Source organism: Mytilus galloprovincialis, chromosome 7 (genome assembly GCF_965363235.1).
Source record: "Mytilus galloprovincialis chromosome 7, xbMytGall1.hap1.1, whole genome shotgun sequence".
In the NCBI taxonomy this organism is placed as follows: Eukaryota; Metazoa; Mollusca; class Bivalvia; order Mytilida; family Mytilidae; genus Mytilus; species Mytilus galloprovincialis.
In genome coordinates this window covers 17502887-17530290 of record NC_134844.1, presented here as the reverse complement: position 1 = coordinate 17530290, position 27404 = coordinate 17502887, and the positions used below count along the sequence as shown (strand labels likewise).

Sequence of the window (27404 nt, the reverse complement as noted above, 5' to 3'; positions counted from 1 at the left end):
TAATAAAAACAGCAATAATTTCTGAATTTATAGTAGATAAATTTTTGTTACTCAATTTGCACTATGTCGGAAAGTGATTTGTTTTCAATTAAGCATGCCAAGACAAAAATCGTAAAACACACAATTATATATTTCTACAATTAAGATACAAAGAAATATTTGTACCCATAATAACTTAGTCCGTTTTGTGAAATAGCTTCACTCATACAATGAGCGGATTTGTTTATGTTGGTTTTTTTTAGTTATATCACTTCCCATGGGAATAATTTTTGTTCCCATGGGAATAATTATTGTTCCCATGGGAATAATTATTGTTCCCATGGGAAAAATTATTGTTCCCATGGGAAAAGTATTTTCCCATGGGAAGAAAAGGAGTTCCCTTGGGAAGAAAAATTCCCATGGGAAATTTAAAGTTTCCCTTGGGAAAGTTAGAACTTCCCATGGGAACAAACAATTTACTTATGTTCCCATGGGAACTTTAAAGTTCCTATGGGAACTTTCAATGTTCCCATGGGAAATTCTAATATTCCCATGGGAATTGTCAAATTTCCCATGGGAAATGTACTTTTAATCAGCTGCAGTGACAAGAGTGACAACAGTGACAAAGTGGGACATATGGCATTTTTTAAATTTTTTAATAATCTATCACTGGGCAAAATTTTTTTTTGATATCTTGTAAACCGACAAAGTCAGATTTGCCGGTACCGGAATGGCAAATTTGTCCCGCACAGTGTTTTGGTATGACCGTGAATGCAGTTACGGTCATCAGCTTTAACCCAATGATTGTAAAGCTTGAACACATGTTTGATTGAAGGTCAAGTCGGTGGAAATTCCCATGCAAATAGAGGAGGCGGAGTTAACTACCTATGTCTCCCTAATGACCCAGAGAATGGACAACATCAACCATATAGCAATGCTCAAGTATATGGTAGTGAATATGAACTTGGTACATCATACAAGCCTTCAGGCTGGTCAGAAAGTATGAACAACAAGGAAGTACCATGTGCTGTCTGTTTGAAAAAACAAAGATCAAATATTTTGGTTATACCAGGTACATTAATAAAAAAATTTGATATATACCAGGATTAAAAGTTGTACGTTAGACACGCGTTTCGCGTACGACAGACTTATCAGTATAACGCTCGAATAACAAAAGTGAAAAAGCCAATTCCACACCGGATATCCCGATCCGAAATGCACGCAGGGATCCAGATCCCTAGGAGCTATTTATGAAAAGTTTGTAACATTGAGTAGGTCAAATCTTTATCCGATTCCCACAGAGCATAATTTTTTTCATCGGAATCGGATTCAAAATTTTCTTACCCATCGTTACAAACTTCTGTTAATATCTATTTTGATTAGGGATATCCGATGTGATTTAGTTGTTTTGATATAATTTAATTTTGAATGAAACGCGTCTTCTGATTGGCTGACAGTGTTATGTCTATCAGCTCATGGACATAATTTTGTCATGTGACCGTGACGTCATCAACTTTTTTTATGATTTACTCCGGCTTAAAATGGAATTTAGAATTAAACTATTAGGAATGACTGTAATATTTTTTCTGTCTATTCGAAATAACATAAAAAATGTGGTGCGCACTTTAAAATAACCCGCTACGCGGGTTATCCAGTGTGCATGATATTTTTTATGTTATTTCTTCATAGACAGAAAAAATATTACAGTCATTCCTTAAATCAAATTTTACAAAGAATAAAAAAAATCATGGTAGTTCAACATTGAAATAATCTAAAAAAAATATGAATTTTAAGTATCTAGTCGATGAGGCATGCTCACCATTTTGCATTTTTGAAATTACCAAGAATAGAATTTTCGTTTTTAGTAGAGTACTAATGATGTACTTATTGAAACTGTGTCTTCTCGCATATTCCATTTTTTTTTATAGTCCACTGGTCGAAATGAAAAGGTGAAGGGTTAAGATTTATATAAAACAGTTGGTTTGTTTAAAATGGTTAATTACAGATCTATGAAAAGTTTAGAAGCTGTATTTCAGTCCATATAACTAGGTTTCTGGCAGTTCTTTAATTAGCAGATGCAAGGTGTGGTTCGATTAGAGAAAGTCATTTTTTTTTTATCCTTTTTGCATTTTAAAAGCTAAAAAAGGGATTAATTACGTACATACATTGTTTTATTCACTCGTATGATTGGACAGAAGCAATCATATATCAGTTGGTGTTAAGCTTGTTTAATAAAAACCTCAACGAAATTCATGAAATTTTACCTTGTAAACGATTGTTATACATTTCGGGATACGAATAATAGAATCGCGTATTTGTAGTCGTTCTGTATTCTTGCATTGCTTGGGGTTTCTGATATCTACTCTCTAAGAGGTAAACAATTTGATATGCTTTGACCTTGAATACATTTGTATATAAAAATTCCATGTGTCAAAATAAAGAGTCTATCTTGACATTCCTCATTCTTTTTTCAAAAAAATTAAGTCAATTAAATAAAATAATTCTAAAATCTAGTTTACATGTATCTGTTTTTATCACGACACGGATGATTTTCTGTAACGTTGTGGCTTCATCATATCGAATCGAATAATTCTATCATGCCATGCTTTTTGCTAATTTTAACATGGGTCAGCGTTATATATGTCAACATTTTTCACCTCGCTTACGTTCGGTATAAAGATGTTACAAATATTATACCTACCCATGTTAAAATGAGATTGAACCATGGCATGAAAGCATTACTTCTTAAATTACACATATAGCAATTGCAATAACTCATAACTTCAGTAGAGGACACTTTAGGTCTAACAATGTCATATTATGAAATGATATTTTAGGGCGACAGACTTGCTATGATGGATGGACCTCGGAATACAGTGGTTATCTGATGAGTGGTCATATATCTCAACAAGGACGGGACTTTGTCTGTCTTGACAAAATTGCAGAACCGCTAGACAATAATAATGGAAATGAAGATGGCGCCTTATTTTATGTCCTTCGAACTAGCTGTGGAAGTTTAAGATGTCCCCCGTATACTAATCAGGCAGATGTATTCTGTGTCGTTTGTACAAAGTGAAATGTGTAAAAAAAACATGCATATACAATAACATTGGCTTATCTTTCTTTCAATACTTATCTCAACCATTGTGGCAGTCCTTATCTAAGATGTCGATGATTATGGTGCATCATGCAACGTTATGTGACAACTATGACAGATAAGGGAAGGCGTTACTCTACTCACGAAAGCAAACAGATTAAAAGACTTTGTCCAACTTAGTGTCATGATTCAGAATTGTTAACGCAGAAATAATCTGAATTTCTAAATTAAAAAACATTTAAAAAAATATTTTACTGAAACGGAATTCATCAAAAGGCTGAACTTATTGATTGCCAAAATAATTTTTTAGAGGTATTTGTTTTAAACAAAAAATCGAAATTTAAATGGGGACAAATTCAGCCCCTGTTTTTTTTTACCATTTCCTGTATTCTCATAAGGTAGAGTTAATACAGAAACTCTAAAAAAAAAAATGGGGAAAAAGGTTGGCGACTATAGTGACTGCGTCTACCCATATGAACTTGAAAGAAGTATAACAAAGATGCAGATACATGTAAGTCTGTCTCATATATTTACTTATTACATTTAAAAGTTTACCATGAAGGTCGGTTTAGAACTTAACTTCCAACAAAAGAGACGATTTAAATATTCCAATTAAAAACGGAAATAAAAATGGAACCCAACATCCACATATTCCAAGATCCTTAAGTAATTCTTTTCAACCGTTACTCCAACAGATTAAGGAATAAAAATATTTCATTCATGAGGGTGTTTTAATATATTTTGGAAAATCACTGAAACTGACTGCATAAATTTTCTTAATCTGCTGGAGTAACGGTTGAAATGAATTACATAAAGATGTTGGAATATGTGGATGTTGGGTTCAATGTTTATTTCCATTCCCATCTTTAATTTCTTATACTGATACATTTTCACAAGAGACTTATTACTTTATACTTGGAGCAACATGACGGGTGCTACATGTACAACAGGAACTGCAATTCGTGATGCTCGGTCTTTATCTTGCTATTCAATGTTTTGTTATTGTTGGTAGTCCTTTATTTCGTTTTTGTTATATTTAGCCTTGGCGTTGTCATTTTTCATTAGTTTATCTTTGAAACATGATTTTTGATTCAATTTGTACCATTTGTATATTTTGCTCTGTTTCTGAAACAGTTGTGAATGATTTAAACGTAAAATAGCAGAATATTCATCCAAACCTTTGTTTCAAAATAACGTATATCAAAAATATTTAACTTTAGAATAGTTGAACACGAGAAAACAAACTATTGTCCACAGAAAAGACACAATCATCCATGCACATCAAGTAATATGATAACTAAAAGTGAAAATATGTATTGACTTTTATCAAAACACATCATCATGCTGTGAAACATGCTACAAAAGCAACCCAGTCAACTACAGCTGCAACCTTTTACCAGGTTTTCTCTGTAACTCATTGAAGCAGATATTGGAAGTAGGATCTTTTAAACACTATTACTATATACAGTCATGGTTTATAAAAAGAAGAAATAATGTCATTGATATGAAATAATGCCGTCCAAAAGTCTCGTTCCCGTCCCTGTATGTTATAAAAGATTTTATACAGTGACTTAATCAATAGTAGAGATAGACATTGGGGGATGTTCAAAATAAACTTGATTTTGCCTTATATAAATACACCAAGATAATTCAATCGGTCTTCATGAGTTTTTTTCATAACAGGAAGGCAATAACTTTGCAAAATTACTAAAAAAAAATAGATACATAATTTTGATATTTTGATTGCAATGATAAAATGTGTTATGCTTAGGATACCTAACACGCACTGTCACTCTAGACCTATGTGATGGGTGTTTTATTGAAAAACGTCGTTTTCATATAAATCGAAAAAAAAAGAAGTTATGAATTGAAGTCTGTTTGTAATAGAAATGTCTACGGTTCTTGTTTACTCATATCTATTTAGACTATTATCAATTAAATCAACCATCTTGGCAACTATTTTGTTACAGACGCATGATCTTTCGTATGTTCCCTTTTATATATATATCTTTTATATCTTTTTTATTATATATAATACAAGGTTGAAATGATTTAACAGTATTTTACCGATGTTAAAATCTCGTAAATCGAGTAAGAAGATACAAATCAAGGTTATAAATAAATACAAAGGGCATCGAATGAACTCCAAAAAGGAGGGAGGCAGGCTACCGTCAACCGGATGAACGTCTCCTGGTATGCACGCATCTTTCGCATTCGAATCCAGTTAAAATGTCACAATAGGGTAAGGCGACAATCGTTAAAAATAGATTTTGTTTGCACTGACCTCACTTTTTTGAAATATAAAAATCTAATACAGTGATATCAGATCGCTTGTTTGTTAAGACATAAATTCATCGTTCCAGTCTTCCAGTCGGTTAATTCGCGATGGTGACAGTAAAACGTATGTACCATTGACATCAGTCATTCCTCCTATTTTGTAAGCGCTGTAGGATCAGTTTTAATGTCAAAAGTATATCCCTTTATAAATAAATACGTTCGTAAAGTGAAGAATTGAACAAGGGGAATGTTTCTTTTGGGTTCAACTGGTATAAACTAATCGTCAAAATAATAGAAAAACAAAGAATATGGGATATCCATCCATGACACAAAATCAGTAAATGTGCAACCAAAAATAAAAACGTACAAAAATCGCTTTTATTGCTGGTCAGTATCTTAAAGTCAATTGAGATCTCAACACAGAGCAAACAACTTTCACCTCACTGCAAGTTTAAAACGGCCTCTAACACCGGCTTAAGCGGATTTTTTTGCAAAAATAATTTGGATAGACTTTGTAAGATGTAACACCACCCAATTGGGACTTTATATTGGGAAGCATATATTAAAGCATCTATTAAAGCATATATCAAAGCATATATTTGACACTATGTGAACGCGTCATTGAAACAGGCTATTAAATACAAATGACTCTGTTAAATGAATGGTCGCACTGCAATGCAGATGCTATATTTAATGTAAAGTAATTCATCCAACATATATCTACATATATATATATATCAAGTAACACTCTACCATGTGTAGGACTATTAAGTGCGATGGTTGGACGCTGGAGTGCGATGGTGGCATTGTGACGGTATCTTGTTAATAGCTACACAGAAATGCGATGGCTTACATTGCCTATTTATTTTTTTATGTTTTCGTGTCTATGTAGAAATCGAGTTGTTTGTTAGGAGCAGCTTTTCGTGTTTTTTTTTTTTTAGAAAATCACATTAAAAGTTACTTTATGACGTTACATAACTGAAACGTTGTTGTTTACTTTGTAAATAAGCTTGGAGAAAAAAATCCAATGTATATACAAGCGTCTAGAAATTGACCACTTTAGATGCTATATATGCAACTATTTTTTAGGTTATTGTCCATTCAAACCAGTACTCGTTTTAAATACTAATATAACGAGGAAGCTATTTGAATTTTAAGTACTACTTGCATGGTCACAACAACACAAGATAGCAACAAATATATTCGCCTGCTGTTAATGAGAATACGGAATGCAACTGGAGGAAATATAATATTTATTGTCGGGACCCGTGGTTTGTCCTTTTATAGTCGCTTTACCATGGTCCCATCTCGGATCGCCATCTCAAACACAAAATTTTGCGTCTATGTCGTTAGACAAAACGGCAAACCATCGCACTTTAACCCCATCGCACTTTCGATCCCTACATGATTAAAGCTGAATAACCTATGACCATAGTTGAAATTGACCTGTCCAGATAAATTTTCACGGTTTAGATTGACACTGTCGTTGTGATTGACATTTTAAATGAAAGACTGGAAATAATCATGACGGGAAAACTTTATGCTATATGGTACAAGTGATGAAAACACACAGGATACTGTGGATTCATTAATATTCGTCGGATACCAATTTTCGTGGATTCCGTGGGTACAGGGGAACCACGAATTTAAATGTTCAACGAAATACAAATTTTCAAAAGGAATGTATGCAGACTTGCCCAAAACCACGAAGTTATATATCCACGAATATACATGTTTTCCTCGATCCACGAAAATTGGTACCCACGAAAATAAATGAATCCACAGTACATCAATTTCATTCTAACGCACCGTCCCTTTAAGAATGTTTACTTGTCTTGTTTTGGACATTTTGTTAGATGTTTGAAATCCTCTGATTTTATTCGTGTGGTGTCATTAAAAAAATTTGCCTGCGTGCACCTTCTTTTCTTTTCATAATCTTAATACATATAGTTTAAAAAGTCATATAGTTTTTGAAAGAAAAAAGGTGTCAATTTTAATTATATGAAAATCTAGAGAGAATCATTTTTTCCAAATTTTCAGTGGCTTATATCTCAAAAACAAGTTGAATCTATGACCCTTTTATATATTACCTTGATGAATTAGCAATAAATCATAATTTTGACATCCACAATAGATATCATTCCACCGATATGTCTGTGTATATTTTCATACAAATGCAGATCCTCGTCGTCAGAGCAACTGATATCACCCCTAGTTTTTGATGGGGTTCATGCTACTCAGTCTTTTCTATGTTGTGTTTTGTGTACTATTGTTTGTCTGTTGGTCTTTTTTCTTCTTAGCCATGGTGTTGTCAGTTTATTTTCGACTTATGAGTTTGAATGTCCCCCTGGTATCTTTCGCCCCTCTTTAACAAAATACAGGGAATTGATTTGGTTTGACCTAATGGAAACCATGATTATTTCACAAAAATAAATAAAACATAGTCATGCGATCTAAAAGAGAATGACTATGATCTTGAAGAAGGTGCTACTCATATACATTTAGAAATTCATTTTTCAAATAACATTAGATAATGTTTGTCTATCAACAGTTTCTCTCTGTCGTCTTTAATTTTGCATCAAAATGGATACATAATTTTCCCTTAAGAGCAATCATTCGTATAAGGAGTCTACTTAAGATATCCGCATAGTTTGGCTTATTTGTTGAACTTGTGTTACGGATAATTTTTGTCGATTAAAGTCTTATATTTCTTTCAAAAAAATTAAGATTATTGGCAAACACGAAAAAAACAAAATGTGGAAAAAAGTATTAAAGTTAAGTAATAAACGAGTAAATACTCCAAAAAAGAGACTACTGTCGATTTCGCAATGTTAACTTATTCATAGATCTTAATATCGGTTGGTTTTGTCTATTATATTGTTCAAGATATAAGGCAAAGCACTAAAAGAGTGTTTGCAATTGTCATCAAAGAGCATTCAATTCCTCCAATAAAGAGTCGACTGGCTATTTCGGCCATTAAACCAAATACCAGACCTTGTCTTGGTGTAAATTTTTACTTATTTAAGAATATATCTACACATCATTATTATAGTTTATAAGATATCTATTTACAAAAACGTAAAACAAAAATGGATAATATGTCGCCTTTAAAGGGCAATTACTTTAATAAGAAGTCCTATGATAATTTTAGTCATCTAACTTATCTGCAGATCTTGTCTTGCTCTCCGCTTATTTAAGTTTCTATCTATCTATCTTTATATTACAGTTTTCAAGAAATTAGGCAAAACGCAAAAAAAAAAAAGCAAAAACGTAAAACATTTAAAAGTAAAAAAGTCATTATCCAAGGGCAAACATACAAATAAGAAGTTTTCGTCCTATTTCGGTCATTTGACTTATTTGTAGATCTTGTTTTGCTGATAATGTTTGTATATAATGTTTCTCTCAAACATTTATAGATTTCTAGATAATAGGAAAAATTATAAAAAAAGATTAAACTCGATTTTTATTGGGAATCATCACATAACAATCATTGGAAAGTTTTGATTGTAAGCATTTTTGCTCTGACAAATTAATTTCTGTTTGAATTGTTTAACATTAATTTTGTCATTTTGGGGTCTTTTATAGCTGACTATGCAGCATGGTCTTTGCTCATTGTTGAAGGTCGTACGGTGACCTTTAGTTGTTAATTTATGTGTCATTTGGTCTCTTGTGGAGAGTTGTTTCATTGACAATCATACCACTCTTCTTTTTTATAATCATTGATGTATAATTGGCCTGAAACCCATACGCTCATACTATTTAACCATGGTGGATGATCAGTGGGATTTTTGGATACCCCAATGACGGTTTTGACAAAGTTCAGTTAAATTTTGCCTGGTAGTTGTAGAGGAGACGATTTGTGTTGAAGAAAACGGACGAAGCAGAGCAAAGGGTGTTAAAGTGATTAAGAAACTCACTTGGCTTTTTAAGAAAGGTGAAGAATCATATTGAAGCAACGACAGTTGGGGCCAAACTAACAAATGCGTAATAACATGTGGGGGAAGACTTTCAGTAAGAACGTAGAAATACAAACCGCAAATGTTTAAAAAAACTTTAGATTATTACGAAAATGGTTTTAAGGTGAATAGTAAATTTGCATTAATATTTTACTCGTCAGCCTCAAAAACGTTCACGAACTAATTTCTATTCCGATTATTTCCTTCATTTATACACCAAACTGTTTTTATGTTGTGGACACAAAAAAAAAGGAATTTAACGTCTTTAAAGTGTTTTTAAAAGTCGTATAAATAGCAAAATAATTACTGTCGAGATTTGGCTACACTGGTACATGAATGGGTCACATATTGCGTGGTCATGATGATAGGTTAAATATTAACAGAAGTTCTTTAAAGGGTCACGAGCTGTAAAATTCAGGTTAACCGATTTGACTCAAATTTTCATGTGATTTATAACAATGCAAAACATTTATCCACAGCAGAAAAAGTTTAAAATAAACAATTTACAGGGCACGGTCTCGAGAATATGTAACTTCGTTTCGTGTGTATTTTAGTCTAGACACCATCTAAACCTCTGATATAAGCGATATAGACATAAATATAGATATAAATAGTAACTGGACTCATGCAATTGGATTTTTCTATGTATGTTTAGTTTCATATTATAGATTAAAAATAAATGTTAATCATCGTTTTTACCTGTATAAGAATGATGTTTTGTGGATCGATTCAGTTAATCAAATGATTTACCTTTGTTTCACTTTCAATGTTGACATTCTTTTCCTTTAAATAACTTAACACGCACAATGCATGCGTTATAAATCTCTAGCTAGGGGGTTAAATGAAGTTCACATGAATACGGATTCAATGAGGTTCAATTATTCACTTGCAAGTAACTAATTAATCATCAATGTTTCTTAGCTCATTTTGACAAAATGGAACCATATTGGCCACTAAAAGCGAATTATTATTATGTTTTTGGTCATGTACCACTTCAACTGTTTCGGGTCTTGTACATTATTGTCGGTAAAATAAACATTCAGCGACTTGTGATGTAAAGGTATGATTGTAGACAAGATTTGAGATAATAGTCAATGGGAAAGCAAACAGACAAACTCACAAATACTAAGAAAGGAAAGGAAAAGAAAAACCTTCTTTTTTTTTTAAATAAGATCTTTATTGCACTTTTCTTTGCTGTTGTGACAAATTACTCGACCTACAGCAGTTGGCCGAATATCCCTGTGTATTAGTCACTAGATAACCAGGGAATTTATTCAGTGAAAAACCTACAGCTCGACATAAGTTTAACGAAGAATCTTCCTCACTCTGTATGACCAACACAGCAATTATATGTACATTATAACCAGAAATTTAAAAGAATTATAATGCACTTGTGGTAGAGCGTTTAGCATTACTATTTATTTTCTTTTAGAATAATTAATATTAATAAGTAGTTTTATTATACGTTTATTAAGAGTTCATCAATTCTTCTATTCTCTTATATCTTAGTACAGTTCTACTCTATTTTTCTGGTTCATTATTCAGTCAGCCATGTGTCATATTATCTTGTCTACTATTGGTCACAGTCATTAAGTTCATAGTTTTTTGCCACTCTTTTTGATATACCTTGAGAGAAAGCTTTACATGTAGCAGCCATATCTAAATAGTTATATAGTTTAATATTCTGGACACTTATTCCATATTAAGGTTCATCATAAGGAATTGAAAAATATGGCCGTGTTTACACCTGCAAAATTACTATGAGTACAGACAAGCTGGTACATCCAGGAAAGTTTTAAGGCATGGCAGGAACTAGATATATAAAAGTTATATGAAGTCTACGTTTCAGAAAATTAAAAAACTTACCTGGATTTTGATGTTCATTTTTTTCCAGTCTGCAGAAGATAGCAAAATAAACAAACACCCGAGTTTCATTTGATACGGTCCACTCAGTTACACAGTTTAAACCTGTTAAATCACCTATTGTTTACAGGTGTCTCTATTGTCCATCTATTGTCCATTTAAATCAGTACTACTCACAACATTGATTATATGAGGGGAGCTTCTCAATCGTTTTCACTAGTTAGTTAATTTTTGCACCTTCTGCAGGAACGAAAAAAAAATGGATAGCAAAATCTAGAAAAGTTTATAATTTTCTGAAACACAAAATGCATTTAAAATTTATATATCTAGTTCCTGCCATCCCTTAAAACTGTTGCAGGTGTATAGGTTAGTCTGTACTCAGAGTAAAATTTGGGGTGTAAATACGGCCATTTTAACCAAAAGGTTATGATGAACCTTAATCAGGACCAGAATATCTTCATATTCTATTGATCTGGTGATGTTTCCAAATACGGAGATAGACCTTTGTACCATATACATGGTAAGATCAGTGTTACATGTATTTTTAGTTTACTGTATTGTCTGTGTTTGTCTATTTAATTTTAGTTCAGTATATGTATTTTTTGTGTCTTCTGAATAGTTACATCCCAGCTCCTTTGTTCTAACAGGGGTGATCTGAGCCGGATCACCCCTGCCAGATCACCCTAGTTTGAGTTTCTTTGTTATGCATGCTTTCCTTTGTTCTGTAACATTTTGGCGGGAATGTCAAATCCACTATAAAACTTATAATTAATTTTACGGAAAAGACTATCTATCAAAATTCACGTAGAAAAAATCCACTAGATAGGCTGGGATTAGCATATCAAGCCACGACACATACCACTACACCAGGACGACTTGATACGAAATAATAGTAATTTGACATACTTACAGCAGATTTCAATCAGTATGTAGCTAATGGTAATATCTTTGGTTAGCTTGCTTGTTAGCTGAACCGTGAAGTCATTGTTAGGTAAGGTATACTACCCTCCTTTTAAAGTAGCTTAGTCCTACAAAGAGATAGATTGGTTATCTGTTGGGCTAGTCTACTATTAAAAGAGGGTAGTTTACCTAACCTAACAATGACTTCACGGTTCAGCTAACACGCAAGCTAACCAAAGATATTACCTATAGCTTCATACTCACTGAAATCTGCTGTAAAGGAAGCAAGATATTTTTATTAGTGGAGCGAGTTGTCAAACCTTTATTCAGTGGGGTTTTAACCTTTTACGTTAATTTGTGGGTTTTCAGACTGATTGTTCAATTTGATTTTACACTTTTTCAAAGTGGGGCAAGTCGATAAACAAGATTGGGACGATATTTTTATAAAGTGGCGATATAGCGTGGGCCGATTGGCAATTGGGGCGAGTTGACATTTTTTGATATCTACTCATCGTGTTTGGGGGTCAAAAAGGGTATACATCATATAGTAATATATAAAGTATATTGTTATGGTTGTGTGGCGTTCTAAACTAGATTTTATGAATTGTAAATGGTTTTTCGTCTAATCTAAAACAGCTGGGATGTAAAATAGTTATCCCAGTCGGCCTTGGTGTGTCAGTGTTAGATCACCCTCTGGCCTCCGGCCATCGGGGTGATCTTACACTGACACACCGCGTCCTTATGGGATAACTATTAATAGTTACCTGTATGTCAATTATAACATGTAAACATTATAGTAAGAAATAGTTCATTCATAAATCTATGAATGAGTAGCGTAACATAATTGGACATAATGTAGCACTTAATCCTGACTTGGTTGATAATTGAGTTTGATTGAATTCATATATATATAATATATTCACTTAAATCGTATTGGTTGTATTCTTACAGAAAAGAGCTAGTTTATCGTATTTTATACATGTACTTTCCGTTTTATGATTTAGAGTTATATCCCTTTGTACACTGTACTGTCTATGTATTTACGTTTTGTTATTTGTGTACTTTCAGGGTTAATTTATTTATGTCCTATGAATAAAACATGTCAAACTTGACGAATCCATTTATTCTGTTCAAGAACCCTATTACACACTGCTTTAATTCAGAAAATAAATGTAAAACTTCGATCTTAAATTTCATCTGACGTGTACGCTGTAAGAAAAAGCAGTTCCTAATTGAAAAGTCTTTCAGTATGCATTAATGTTAGTCTTCTATATTTGAAATAAATACATATCCATGAATATATACGGATATGTCAATATCTACTACAAGTCACGCAAATCACTCATTATCCTTTCGTTGACGGTATATAAACATAAGGCAACAATTTACAATATTTATTTAAAACTAACACCGAAAAGACGTAAAGGTATGTGGATAAGTTTTTCCATAAATATTTATTTGAAACCACCCAATAAAACTACGCATGGGCATACATATTTACATACAAACCATGTAATGTAGTTCATAGTTAAGCAAATTGTTTCAAGTAATACAACAAAGGACGATATTTCATAAGATACACCAGGTATATTTATCCCAGTGATAAGAAACAGTTTTAACACACAAATATGTATAGACTTTAAATAATGATAAAAAAACAGGCAGAAATTTCAGGGTTGAAATAATTGAAAACCAAGTTTTGATTTTCATTTGCAGAATTGATATGTATTTTCCATTAGTGATACTTGCGCTAGCAACTGTTGTCGTAGTTGTCCAAAATCATGATTGTAAAGACTATGACCTGTCGGCTTCAGACCAGTCTCTGATAGACATGATAAAACATTACTTGCATACATCAAGACAAGAGAAATATCCCCAGCCAGGAAAAACATCAAATACAGGTTTACCAATTTTTTATTTGATAGGATTAAAGCCTTATACTAAACCAAAGTTAAAATTGACGATAGTTTTTATAATTTGTGATGGTAGGAAATCAAAATACGTACGTCACCAAAATAATAAAAATAATGACACTTAGTTAAAAAGTTGCACCCTGCATTGATAAAAATTTTGATATGATGAATTGAAACAATAATTTTTCATTTATGAATATTTGTGAGTAGTCCTTTGAAATGTTAAACCGTTATAGCAGCAGGTATAGTTGTTTAATTTGTTTGTTATTCGGCAGTCTGTTTCTTATTTGCAGGTGTGACTTATGTGCGTTGGGGAAAGAAAAGTTGTCCAAAAGGATCTGAAATGGTGTATACAGGTGAATAAAACAATTTCTATTAGCGTTACTTTACAATATCATGAATTATATTTATTGAATAGCGTTTATAAAAATTATTATTCTTTGATAGTCATAAACCAGAAGGTATCTTAAGTGTTATTGAACATATTCTGTTGTTATATATGAATACTATTCTGAATAACAAAAAAACTAAATAATGGCACCATAGAAACACATCTGAAATACCTTAATCATGCTTAACATATTGAAAAGGTATTAAGTAAACCAGTTGTACATCATTATCGTTGTTAAGCTTGAACACATATTGATTTAAGGTCAAGTCGGTGGAAATTTATTTACAAATAAAGGAGGCGGCGTGAACTATTTATGTCTCCCTAATGACCCAGAGAATGGACCGCACCAAGCATATAGCAATGATCAGGTATATGGTAGTGAATATAAACTTAGTTCGTCATCCAAACCGTCAGGATGGTCAGAGAGTATGTACAAACAGGAAGTGCCATGTGCTGTATGCTATCAACAACGAAGATCAGCTGTCCTGATGATACCAGGTACATTAACTAGTTGTAATTTGCCTGAAATTATGAACAATCAATCTTTTATTTACAAGAATTTACACAATCTATGACTTTTGGAAATTATCGAAGAGTTTTTTTTTTCAAAGTGGTTGATGACTTTAAATTTCCTAACATACGTTTAAGAATAAAACGACATACCATCTTATAAAATTTTGGGGTTTTGTGAACAATATTATTGAAAAACGGATGACAATAACTAGTATAAATCTTAAAAAGTTTTTATGTTTAGCCACACAGATGACTTAAGGTGGATCCCTACAGATATAGCAAATTTTTTTTCACCATTGAATTTTTCTTAAAATTTGCATACATATACTATGCAATGGCCTCTATGAAAATTTGAGTTAAAAATAGTATGTCACCAGACTCGTTTCCATGGTAACGGTCACCAAAGTTGGTACATCACGTGTATGCATAAATACATACCTGATGTAGAAACTCTGGTTTTTTTTAAGCATTTGAAAGTATTTTGAAAGGTTTGTTCTTCATTTATTACAAAATTATTATTTAAAATGTAAATAAAACACAAATAATGGCAGTTTTATTCATTTTCATTGATTTCGGCTCTAATTTCATCAACACTGCTCCACAAAAAAAACACAGATTTTGTTAAACATTTCTATTTTTCTTAAATTTAAAAAAAAATGGTCCATTGAATATTTTTTAAAATTTGACATAAGATGGTCATAACAATGAGCTTTAAAAAGAAATTAAAAAAAGATATGGGTCACCAGACTATTTTTTGCCCGAAAAACGTTTTTGTGACCCCTAAAGAAACAGTGATCAACAGCAGTTTTTTGTATATCTTTCATCATCGGTAATCAAAGTGTGACATATGTTGTCATATCCTTTGTTAAACTAACACAGAATAATACAGTTTCACAAGGCAATCATATGAGAACAATTTTTTGGTTTCTATGAACAACGGTTACCATGGCAACAGGACATGAAGTTGGAAAATTCAAGTTTTTGCATTGTTCTGATGTGCAAGATTAACAACCTAACATACAATGGCAGATCAAGTACCATGATTTCAGAGCAACAACACATGGCTTCTATGTAAATGTAAACAAATATTATGATACATTGTAATGCAGCTTATATTAGCATTACTGTGGTCTTAAATGAGCAAAATAAATTACTCAGAAGTTAGCGAAAATCAGTTAATGATTTAAGTTTGATGAAGCATAATGATAATACATTTTATATTTCAGTTGTCATAGTAACATAACCAAAAAATGATGAAATAATAACTTTTTCAAAGGTTTTTCAACTTTCTTTATTTTGAATGCCTCAATAATCAAGCAAACATATAACTGTTATATTTACAAATATGTAAATAGTTTACTCCTCTGATTCAGTCAAGTACTTATTGATAGTCATAGCATTATTAGAGTTCACTTTGTTCTCAGTCAAAATTGTCAATCCTTCCATATTGAATAGTACATGTTGCTCCCAGTCAGATATATCATATTACTATTAGTGGCAATTCTCTTCTTTTAAAATCTGTTTTCAGGTTGTCTGTTTGCCTCTCTAATTTCTTATTCATACTTTCCCAAATTTTTTGCATAAATTTTCCAAGGGAACATTCTATTGCTGCATTTACCTGAAAGTTCAATTTATTTATTTGTAATGAAAAGGTGTAATATATACTAATAAACTACTAAATCTATATAATATTTCAGTGAGTGCAAAATTAATCCAATCATGCATTACAACATAAATTTAAAAAGATTATATTATACCTGACTAACAAAGGTACTCATTAAGAGTTTTATAATATGATATATGGCCAGGTTTTTGAAGAAGTGCTTGCAAAAATTAGGTCAGCTGATGGGTATGCATTTTATAATGCTTTTGCATATAATGGCCATCCTTTTTAGTGGTTTTTGTTTTGTGTACAATGGCAATTTGGAATGCAATAATTGACAATATAAATGATATAGGGAGTATTATAGGGTCCAATGCAAATTCAAGGTACACATGTATATTTAATTGGTGTGACCTTTACCATATACCTTAAATCAATACAGTTGAACTGTTCTTTTTTGGTAAAAATTTACATATACAGCATGTGACCAAGTTTGAAATAAACATAAGTTATCTACATCACATAGTTATCTTCATTGTCAGAATTTTGGCACATAAGAACCAGTGGCAGTCTTGATAATATACTTTGTATTTAAATTATAAAATAAAGTACAAATCAATAGTGTAAAATTTCGATCACTGTGATCTTCTTTTGCCTGGAAGCTGAGTTACTGAGACTCTGAGAGTGTATATATAAGTTTGCATGATCTGACACCTTTTAGTTGCTGAGATATACATTTGTTGTATATGAAATTGGATGTTTAATGTAACCAAAGTCAGTGAAGTGGAAAATGTAGGTCAGTGACATCTGTGTACAAGTTTACATGATCCTACATTTTATAGTTGAGTCTACTAAATATATTGTCCAAAAAGAAATGTTATAAATGCCTGCAAAACACCATTATCAAATTAAAAAGTCTCAAATGAAACCTAAGTTTTTTTCAAAGGTAACTACATGTAATTATCCTAAAATGTATGTATTTACCATTGACAGTCATCCTTCATTTTTCTACAAAACTGCTGCTAATAACCTGCTGTTAAATGATAACCATGAGACCTACAATTGATAACAAATATAACAAAAATTAAATAAGTAAATTAATATGATATGGATTCATAAAAAGTGTTTTATATTACTTGTTATCAATGTTGGTTGTTGAATATCAAAATAGTAAAAATAATGATAAAAAAAGCCATATTCCATATAATAACAAGAGCATTAATGCTAAGTATGGCATCCTCTCACCATAGAAGACTGTTGCTTTCACATGGGTGTTTAGAATCTACAATGTCCACTTTCACCTTGACATTTGGGAAGATCTTTTTATGCCCCACCTACGATAGTAGAGGGGCATTATGTTTTCTGGTCTGTGCGTCCGTTCGTCTGTTCGTCCGTTCGTCTGTTAGTCCGTTCGTCCGTTCGTCCGTCTGTCTCGCTTCAGGTTAAAGTTTTTGGTCGAGGTAGTTTTTGAAGTTGAAGTCCAATCGACTTCAAACTTGGTACACATGTTCCCTATGATATGATCTTTCTAATCTTAATGCCAAATTAGAGATTTTACCCCAATTTCACGGTCCACTGAACATAGAAAATGATAGTGCGAGTGGGGCATTCGTGTACTGAGGACACATTCTTGTTTATTAATAAAGTTAAAGTTTAAATTCTTTAAATTTACCTGTATTACTTTCATAGTTTCAACCAGTACCAAACATTTGCAATTCTGCAACAAAACTAGCTTCAACCTAATGAAAAAAAGTGATAACAAATATATATAAATGAAAGTGCATGCAGTGTTCAAATATTATAGCTAAAACATATTACATTTAAAATTAACTGGAAACTCAGGCTGTTAACAATGAAATGTGTAAGAATAATATGTATAAAGGCTTTCAAAACCAAATAGGTTTCATTAAATTTGTTGAAATTATACATTAATATAGATTTAATTTAATAAATACAAATGTAACTAATTCTAGTTCAATATTTTTGTTGAAACAAATTCTGTCATGTTTTATACATGAAAGTCTTCAAGTATATATAGCTATGCTTTTACCACAAAATTGATTTGAAATATTGACCCTCAACTTGAAATTATTACCAAGATCTGTTAATTCATTTTTATGACTGCTTAAGTGCAAATATGAATATAATTATGGTCCTCGTTATACTTTATATATCTACTTAGGAAAATTATAAAAAAATACTTTGAAATTATATGACTAAAGGTTTAATTACCTTCTAATTATTCATTAAATTAACCATGTTGAAAACTGTTTCTTCTTTTGACTTTATTTACAGGATTCTTTTGCAACTGCAAATATTTTCTTTCCAGTTTAATTCTCCTTTTTCTTTAAGTATGGCTGATGAATTCACAGAAAGTACATTCAATCCATTAAGGAAATTGTTGAAATGTGCGGCACAAATTCCTACATGTATCATTCCTGAAAAATATGATATGAAATGTCAGTTTGCACATGTATTGGTTAATTAGATAAACTATAAACTATTTAGACTTGAGTTCATAATTTTATTTGGAATATACAATTGATTTTTTCAATTTATATTTATATAATATGATTGTGAATTCATGTTTACCTTTATTCTTATAGAACATAGACTCACATTTATTTCTAATAATGTGGAATGAGAATGGGTGCCCCCCCTTCTTAATTTTCTTTTTTGCCTTCATGCATTATTCTGCATTCTACATATCATTCTAGGTGTTTTTAAATGACTAATTATGTAAGGTATCAGACCACTTGGTCTCTGATCACATGTTAAAGATGACTTTATATGAAAATTCTGATTATAAAATAAAGAAAACTAATATTTTGAGTTTGTAAAACATTATTTTTGTGAATGAATCATTGTGACTGCAATTGTTTACTTTTTCAATTCTAATTTTATGTATGGTTATATAATTGCTACCAAATAAGTATTTACAAAAAACGCACAAACCGCAAACTAATACTTAAACTCCGTACCTTACCATTTTGACTTAGAAATAGCTACCACTTTTAAATATAATACTTGCCTATACATTTTTTTATTAGGTCGAAAGACTTGTTATAAGGGATGGAACTCAGAATATCATGGTTATCTGATGAGTGATCATAAAATTCATTATAGACAGGACTTCGCCTGTGTGGACATCAATGCAGAACCCCTGGACAATAAAAATGGAAGTGAAGAGGGCGCATTGTTTTATGCTCTCCGAACCAAATGTGGCAGTTTAAGATGTCCTCCATATACAAATGAAGCCGATGTTCTTTGTGTCGTTTGTACAAAGTAAAATGTTTGACATTAAATAAAAATATAAAGATTTGTTTTTGCTACATCATTACCATTATCACTCACGGTGCGGAATTTTTTTTTTATTGAGTAGCATAATAGTATGAAACTTTGTTTACTTTGTTAGTCTTGTATTATTTTAATTTTAGTTTCTTGTGTACAATTTGGAAATTAGTATGGCGTTCATTATCACTGGACTAGTATATATTTGTTTAGGGGCCAGCTGAAGGACGCCTCCGAGTGCGGGAATTTCTCGCTACATTGAAGACCTGTTGGTGACCCTCTGCTGTTGTTTTTTATTTGGGCGGGTTGTTGTCTCTTTGACACATTCCCCATTTCCATTCTCAATTTTATTACTGAGTATATAGATATAGGAAGATGTGGTAAGAGTGCCAATGAGACAACTTTCTTTTTTTTTAAATTAACTTTTATTCCAATATACATTAATACAAATAATTTCTGTCTGTCACGCTTTCACTTTTTAACTCTCCATCCAAGTCACAATTTATAAAAGTAAACCATTATAGGTCATAGCCCATTACACTTAAAAACAAGGATAACACACATATAGTTATGTATGCTTCATATTTGATATAAAGCCTACATTTGAGTCGGTTGACTAATTAATGATATGTCAAAAAGGATATGTGTACAATTGATCTCATTGCTAAGCTTTAAATTGTTTCTAAGAAAGTTTTACGGAAGACACTATGAGTTTGTTCCACCTTATATTTTATTTTCTAATTTGCATTTTATCGGGAATGTGTATACTAGTACGCCATTATTTTTTTTATGTACAATCAACTACAAAAAAATGTTTGTTGATGTCATTGTCAGATTTAGATAATATAAATTTGTTGTTTATTTGTGTATTTCTCTGTCCTGAATGTTCTTGCATTTATTTGTACTGTATTCCTGTCCTGTAATGATGTCATTGTAGTGTTATATTTAACATTCCTATAAAAGTGTGAGGTTTGGCTAGCCACAAAACCAGCTTCAACCCACCATTTTTTCTTGAAATATCCTGTACCAAGTCAGGAAATGGCAGTTGTTATCTTATTGTTCGTTTCTGTGTGTGTTGCATTGTCGTTTGATTTTTGTTCACTTCAGTGTTTCTATTTTGTTGTTTTTCTCTTAAATTTGATGTGTTTCCCTCGGTATTAGTTTTTAACCCGGATTTGGTTTTGTCTCAATCGATTTATGACTTTCGAACAGCGGTCTACTACTTTTGTCTTTATTTATGGACTTCCCCCTTTTAAAACTTCCCTATGAGTTAGGTAATTTCAGCTGTCATTACGATACAAGGTACTGTTAACCAATTTTTGTTTTCGTAGATATTAAATTTTGCGCTTAGCCCTTTCCACCTCTCGTTGCGCTGGTTTAATGTCGTATTTTTCAGAATTTGAACGCTCGAAACCTAAAGCGGATAAGCATTGTGCGTTTTACGATATGGAAAAATTACCAGAAAAGCATAATTGTTAAAATTAATCTACTGTCTTTCAAACGATAAACTTAAAAAAAAACAAAAAAACTAGTATACTAACAGATTGTTTTTTGAAAATGAAGAAATGAATTTTAGTCTCTTGAATAAATCAACAGAATAGATAATTGAACGTTAGAAAATTACACTCTTCTCATAGTACAAGCATACAAAATGACATTGATAAGTAAGTTAGCTTTATTAGAATACTTCAAATGCATTTCTTACATGGTTTTACTAGATGAACACATTTCCCGATCTCAAAACGTTAATCTCCAATATTTCTTTGACCGGATTAAGAAAAATAAGTAATCACACGAAGGATGGAACCCAATATATAAAGGTTATCTGATGAATGATCATAGAGGATCTCCTAAAAGAGGCTACGCATGTGAAGACACGAATGCAGAACCATTGGACGAAGAAAAAAAGAACTAAATGGAGCCTTCTTTTAGTTTCAGTCGTTTGTACAGGTCAGATATATGGAAATAAATGTACAAAAAAAAAAATTTGCTTCTACTGTATGAATGCCTCAATTTTATTGTATTTTATCTAAATTGTAATCTGATTGTCTCGCATGTGGTTTTCTTTTCCATTTACGTAAATCTTCCTAGCGATGTTTTGGAGATTGATTGACAAAACATAATTCTTCAACTAAATAATACCAGAGATAAAGTAGTGTTGCACATTTGTTTTAACTTTTTAAGTAGAAAATTATTACTCGTCAAAAAATTTATCTAAATATTGAAAGCAAAAATGAGATACAATTAAAATAACCAAACTAAAAATAGATTTGTGTTTTGTAATCGTGGCATCATAGATATTTTATAGCAATTATGATCACGTGACCCGATATAAGTTCACTTGAACCTTCCAGACCAGACAGGATTCATTAGTCGAATTAAAAGGGGCATTAGCTATGAGATATAACAAAAAAAATATTGCGAAATTTTGCAATCATTTATGAAATTCAATAGTGAAATATTATATCTCTTCAAGCTGCCAGTTTGATTCAATTTTGTCAAAATAAGCAAAGAAACATCGCCGATGAACGATTCACATGCAAGTGAATAATGTTACCTCTATCAATTCGTATTCATGCGACTTTCATTTAACCCCTTAGCTATAGGTGTGTAACGCATGCACTAATCATGTTCAGTTATAAAAAGAAAAAGAATGTCAACATTGAAAGCGAAGTACGGGTAAACCATTTGATTGACTGATTCGATCTACAAAAAATCATTCTTATACAGGAAAAAAACGAAGATTTAACATATATTTTAAACTTATTGTATGAAATTAAACAAATCTATAAAAATCCAATTGCGAGAGATTGCTATCTATTCATATCTATATTTATATTTATATCGGGTTATAGACCGTCGGCAGTCTTCGGTGGTCACCTCGATGTGTTCATAAAATGGCGTCTAGACTATAATACACATGAAATGCTGATAAATATCATCGAAACCATACGTTGTAAGTTGTTTATTTTTGACTTTTTATAATTTGGGATATACGTTTTAGTATGTTATAAATAAAATTTTCGGTGAACATGAATTTGATAGCTAATACCCCTTTGAATAAAAAGAAAATAAGCAAATAGGGATATCTGTGACAGCGGTATTCCCCATATTTCATGTTCAGTAAATATCCGTCTGTTTCACTTCGATTCAGTGGTCAACTAAATAATTCACAAAATTCTGACATAAGCGACAAGGCTTCAGCCGACAGACTTTTTTACACACCTAATGTTTCATTTCAATGTAATTCCGTTGATAGGTTTTTGTTATTTAAACATTGTCTTATTCATTATTTTTTTTTTCTATTTGAAAGTTTCGGTAAAAAATGTTCCTCAGTACTGATGGATATTAAACATTTATAAGTATATATATACTACTACATTTGTAGAGGTATAGGGGGAGGGTTGAGATCTAAAAAAATATGTTTAACCCCGCCGCATTTTTGCACCTGTCCCAAGTCAGGAGCCTCTGACCTATGTTAGTCTTGTATGATTTTTAATTTTAGTTTCTTGTGTATAATTCGGAGTTTAGTATGACGTCCATTATCACTGAACTAGTAACATATTTGTTTAGGGGCCAGCTAAAGGACTCCTCCGGGTGCCGGAGGTTCTCGCTGTATTGAAGACCCATTGGTGGCCTTCGGCTGTTGTCTGCTCTATAGTCGGGTTGTTGTCTCTGACACATTCCCCATTTCCATTCTCAATTTTATATGATTGATCAATTGCTTTATATTACGGAAAGTCCGTAATCAAATGGCAAAATCAAAAGCGCAAACACATTAAACGAATGGATTGTACCAATCATACTACTGAGTGGTTTAGCTAGCTAGAAAACAAGATTGAATCCAACATTTTCTATATAAGAAAATGCATGAACCAAGTCCATAGTATGCCAGTTGTTATTCATTTGTTTGCCGTGTTTGAGCTTTTGATTTTGCCATTTGAATACTGACTTTCCGTTTTGAATTTTCCTCGGAGTTCGGTATTTTTGTTATTTTATTTTTTTAACCTGGTTTTATAGCTAGCTAAATCTCTCACTTGTATGGCAGTTGCATAACATTCCATTATATTGACAACAATGTGTGAACAGAGCTAACAAGACATAATAGGTAAAAATGTAAAAAAAACAGGTACAGCAGTCAATATTGTTTTATAATCTTAATCACTGTAAAAACAAACAAATAAGTACATGTAACAAAGAACACAAACATGCATATAGACAAAGCACATCAGCAAAGATGAAAGACAAGAATACAAAAAATTACCATAGCACAATAACACAATGACGGGATGTATAAGTATAGAGTCACGTCATGTCTAACGACGAAACACAAAAAGGCATATAGACAAAGCACATTAGGAAAAATAAAAGAGAAGAATACAAAAATTTACCATAGCACAATACCACAATGACGGGAGAGAAATTATCTGCCCGTGTCATGGCGGCACCCACGAAATACATTAGATAATGAAAAAAGTAGTATGTCCACTAAGAAAAGTAATTTGTCGGCAAAAAACAATGTAAATAATAAACTACTTAAAAATTACGTCTGCTTTAATTCAGAATATTGTGTAAATAACAATAATTATATGATTACATACTCAACGTGAGATGTGAGAAAAGTGATTGTTTACATCGGGACTTGTGAGGTATATACTCGATAATATGGTGACTTTAGAAGCTATTGCTGATCTTAAGTCTGTTATCATGGGTTTTGATTCAGAGGTAACACTCTTTGCATCCATTTTTTATCTATAAAATAAGTACACTTTTTCAATTTGTGGACAAGTATCAAATTAAATTTTTGATTACTGTAAATAGTTTAAATTCCAAAAAGTTGTGCCAAATACGGCTAAGGATATCTGTAAAATACGATCAGTCAGTGCTACTGAATGCTATAGTGTTAGTTTGCTCGGATTTTCACTAATGAGTCGGAAAAGAGTTGCATTTAAACTGCGGAATCAAATGCAACTTGGATACTTGCTAATTTGACATAGTTTTTGTTTGTTGATTAATACTATCAATCCGATACTATAGAGTTAATCAGGCTATACATCGATAAAAACACAACACAGAAAACTAATAGCGCATGACCAACACAAATCACACTTAAACCGGAGAAGTACCCTCAGTGTGCTCCGGTAGAGTAAGTGTTTTCTTTCCAATGTGTAAATTAATATGTTACAATCGTGGAAAATACGGAAATGCAATTTTATGAAAAAAATAACAAAAATACCGAGCTTCTAGGAAAATCCCTATCCGAAGGTCATTAATCAACATACATGTTGTATCTATTCACATCTGATAAGGATATTTATAAAAGCATAGACCATTTAGATTGACAGTTTCTGTTATCACTGGGTTGAAAAAGGCGAGAAGAGAGCAAGTATTTTATTATTAATTTATTCTTCTTAAATATGATATTTCTGACTTTATAATTTATTTCAGCAAACATTGAATATTTTCGCTATTTTTGTTTTAATCTTGACACAAGTTTTCTTCTGATAGAAAAATTGACTTAACAACAATATCTGTATTTTAGCGATCCATCAAACGTTTTTGGTTTTTTGTCGGTAGGTCTAAACACTGTATGTATACCATCATTTGCATCTAAATAAAATATTCATCTCTAAGACATACATTAGAAATTGAGAATTAATGAAAAAGAGGGTTGCTGCAGTCATTGCAGAAATGGATCTGAATGGTAAAACAAACATTCTTTCATCTCAAGTGTGAATTATAGAGAGCCATTACACTGCTATTAACTTTATCACAATCGCAATTGTTTTCCTTGGTTGTAACATGTCTTACAACATTCTCACATCTCATTTTCCAATCAAAAGTGTCGAATTGAGACACTATTTTTCATAGTACATAATCAAACCATGTACTATATTTCATCACGCATAATTAACCTGGTATTGCATATAGGTCCGTGTATATCTGCGTCCATTCGTTTTTTGTTTTGAAATATCATCAAAAACAAAAAACAAAAAACGAAAGTGTTTTCATTTTTCGTTTTTGATTTCTTAAAAACCAAAATGAAAAACAAAAGTGTTTTCGTTTTTCGTTTTTGATTTCACAAAACAAAAAACGACAAACAAAAGTATTTTCATTTTTCAATTTTGATTTCTCAAAAACTAAAATCGAAAAATGAAAGTGTTTTCATTTTGCATTTTTGATTTCACAAAAACAAAAAACGAAAAACGAAAGTGTATTCAATTTATCTTTCCCCACACTGTTTAATTGTCATTCAAAAAATGACAATGTTGTCATTTGTCATTCATTTAAAGGTCGTTAAAGTATACATGCACAGCGGTTGTCAGATCAATACTACTTTAATCGAAGATAATGTCGACGGATGCAAAATTCTTTAGCAATCGGAACAATATGGATGCGTGAACGTTATTACTTTTAAGTTTAGAAAGGTCGATCCAAGATTATTAGAATTGATGACCAAGATCCATGTGCCAGTATTTTACGAACTACGAGGACGATAATGTATTTTGCTTGATTTAATTTTCAAAATTTCCGCAATTTCACAATTCAAACTGGGATATTTTAAAAATTGGTTTGTCATTAGGAGCCTATAAGGTATAAATTTTGCTTATTTGTGAAGACTATAAGGTGACATTAACTAGAGGTCGTTGATGGGGGATTATGGAATTGGGAATAGTGGACAAAAAATATAAATAATAGAGACAATGGACCCAGAAATAAATAAAATAGCTAGAATAATGGTGTTAAAATGTAATGATAAGAGAAAATAATTGTCAAAAAGTATAAAGAATAGAGAAATATGGCATAAAATATCACAGAATACAGAAATTAAGAACCCCGAATCCAGATCATCATACTAGTTGCCTTAATGAACGTTAGTTTGTCTCTGGGAGATTGCTATTTGTTATCATATGGTTTATCTTTATTTCTATGTCTATTAATTCAGAAGCATGCTTTCATTATTTACCAACATTTTACATATCACATTATAAAAAAAGACTATTATTTTGCAAACTACCATAGATTTCCGGTAATTGTTCTGCATAGACCACACCACATTGGAGTCCCTGTGAATTTTGTTCAAGTGGACCACAGTTACCCACCCTACCCCATCATTACATAAAAGTTAATAAACAAATGTCTACGGAAATACTTCTGTCCGAACAATGTGTAAAGGGGAGCTTGGTAGCTAATGTCTGCTGGAGAAAAAAAATCAAGGTTGCTGTTTAGCTTATTTTTTTTCAAAGATAGGTCCAAAGTTGGGGTCGAACACCGAACCCCATCCTTACCGAAAATGTAATAAAAATTGTCCTCACTAGGTGCAAAGGGAAGCTGGGTAGCTGGGGTCTACAGTAGAAAAATCCAGGGTGCTGTTCTGCTTAGTTTTTTTTCTTTCTAAAGTAGGTCTAAAGTTTAGGTCGTATACCCTACAAAAACCCTTACCAGACAGTTAATAAAAAAAATTCTGCGGCAATACTTTTATCTGCTCTAGGTGAGAACTTAAGCTAGAGATCTAGGGCCTACTTGATCAAAATAACAAGTTTATTTATAGCACGGATCAATCTTTTTTAAGCTAATAAATAATTTACTTGCCAACCATACTTTGAATACAAAAAATAAA

At 31.8% G+C, this 27404-nt stretch overlaps 1 protein-coding gene and 2 long non-coding RNA genes across 3 annotated transcripts in view; 2 read left to right on the top strand and 1 right to left on the bottom strand.

Moving 5' to 3' along the window:
- The window catches only part of LOC143082443 (short-chain collagen C4-like), a 50502-nt gene extending 47394 nt beyond the window's left edge, over window positions 1-3108 (top strand). The window contains exons 3-4 of the mRNA XM_076258097.1: window positions 815-1051; window positions 2817-3108. Coding sequence (XP_076114212.1) covers window positions 815-1051; window positions 2817-3055 — 476 coding nt within the window. The 3' untranslated portion in view covers window positions 3056-3108. The remainder of the gene's footprint in view (window positions 1-814; window positions 1052-2816) is intronic.
- A 10363-nt stretch (window positions 3109-13471) lies between these two features.
- On the top strand, window positions 13472-19807 carry LOC143082441 (uncharacterized). Its single transcript, XR_012980393.1, has 5 exons — window positions 13472-13498; window positions 13789-13973; window positions 14279-14341; window positions 14638-14874; window positions 19543-19807. It is a non-coding gene; the product is annotated as an uncharacterized LOC143082441 (long non-coding RNA).
- On the bottom strand, window positions 16793-19360 carry LOC143082442 (uncharacterized). Its single transcript, XR_012980394.1, has 3 exons — window positions 18725-19360; window positions 18165-18231; window positions 16793-17548 (listed from the first exon to the last, which is right to left on the bottom strand). It is a non-coding gene; the product is annotated as an uncharacterized LOC143082442 (long non-coding RNA).
- Window positions 19808-27404: the final 7597 nt, after the last annotated feature.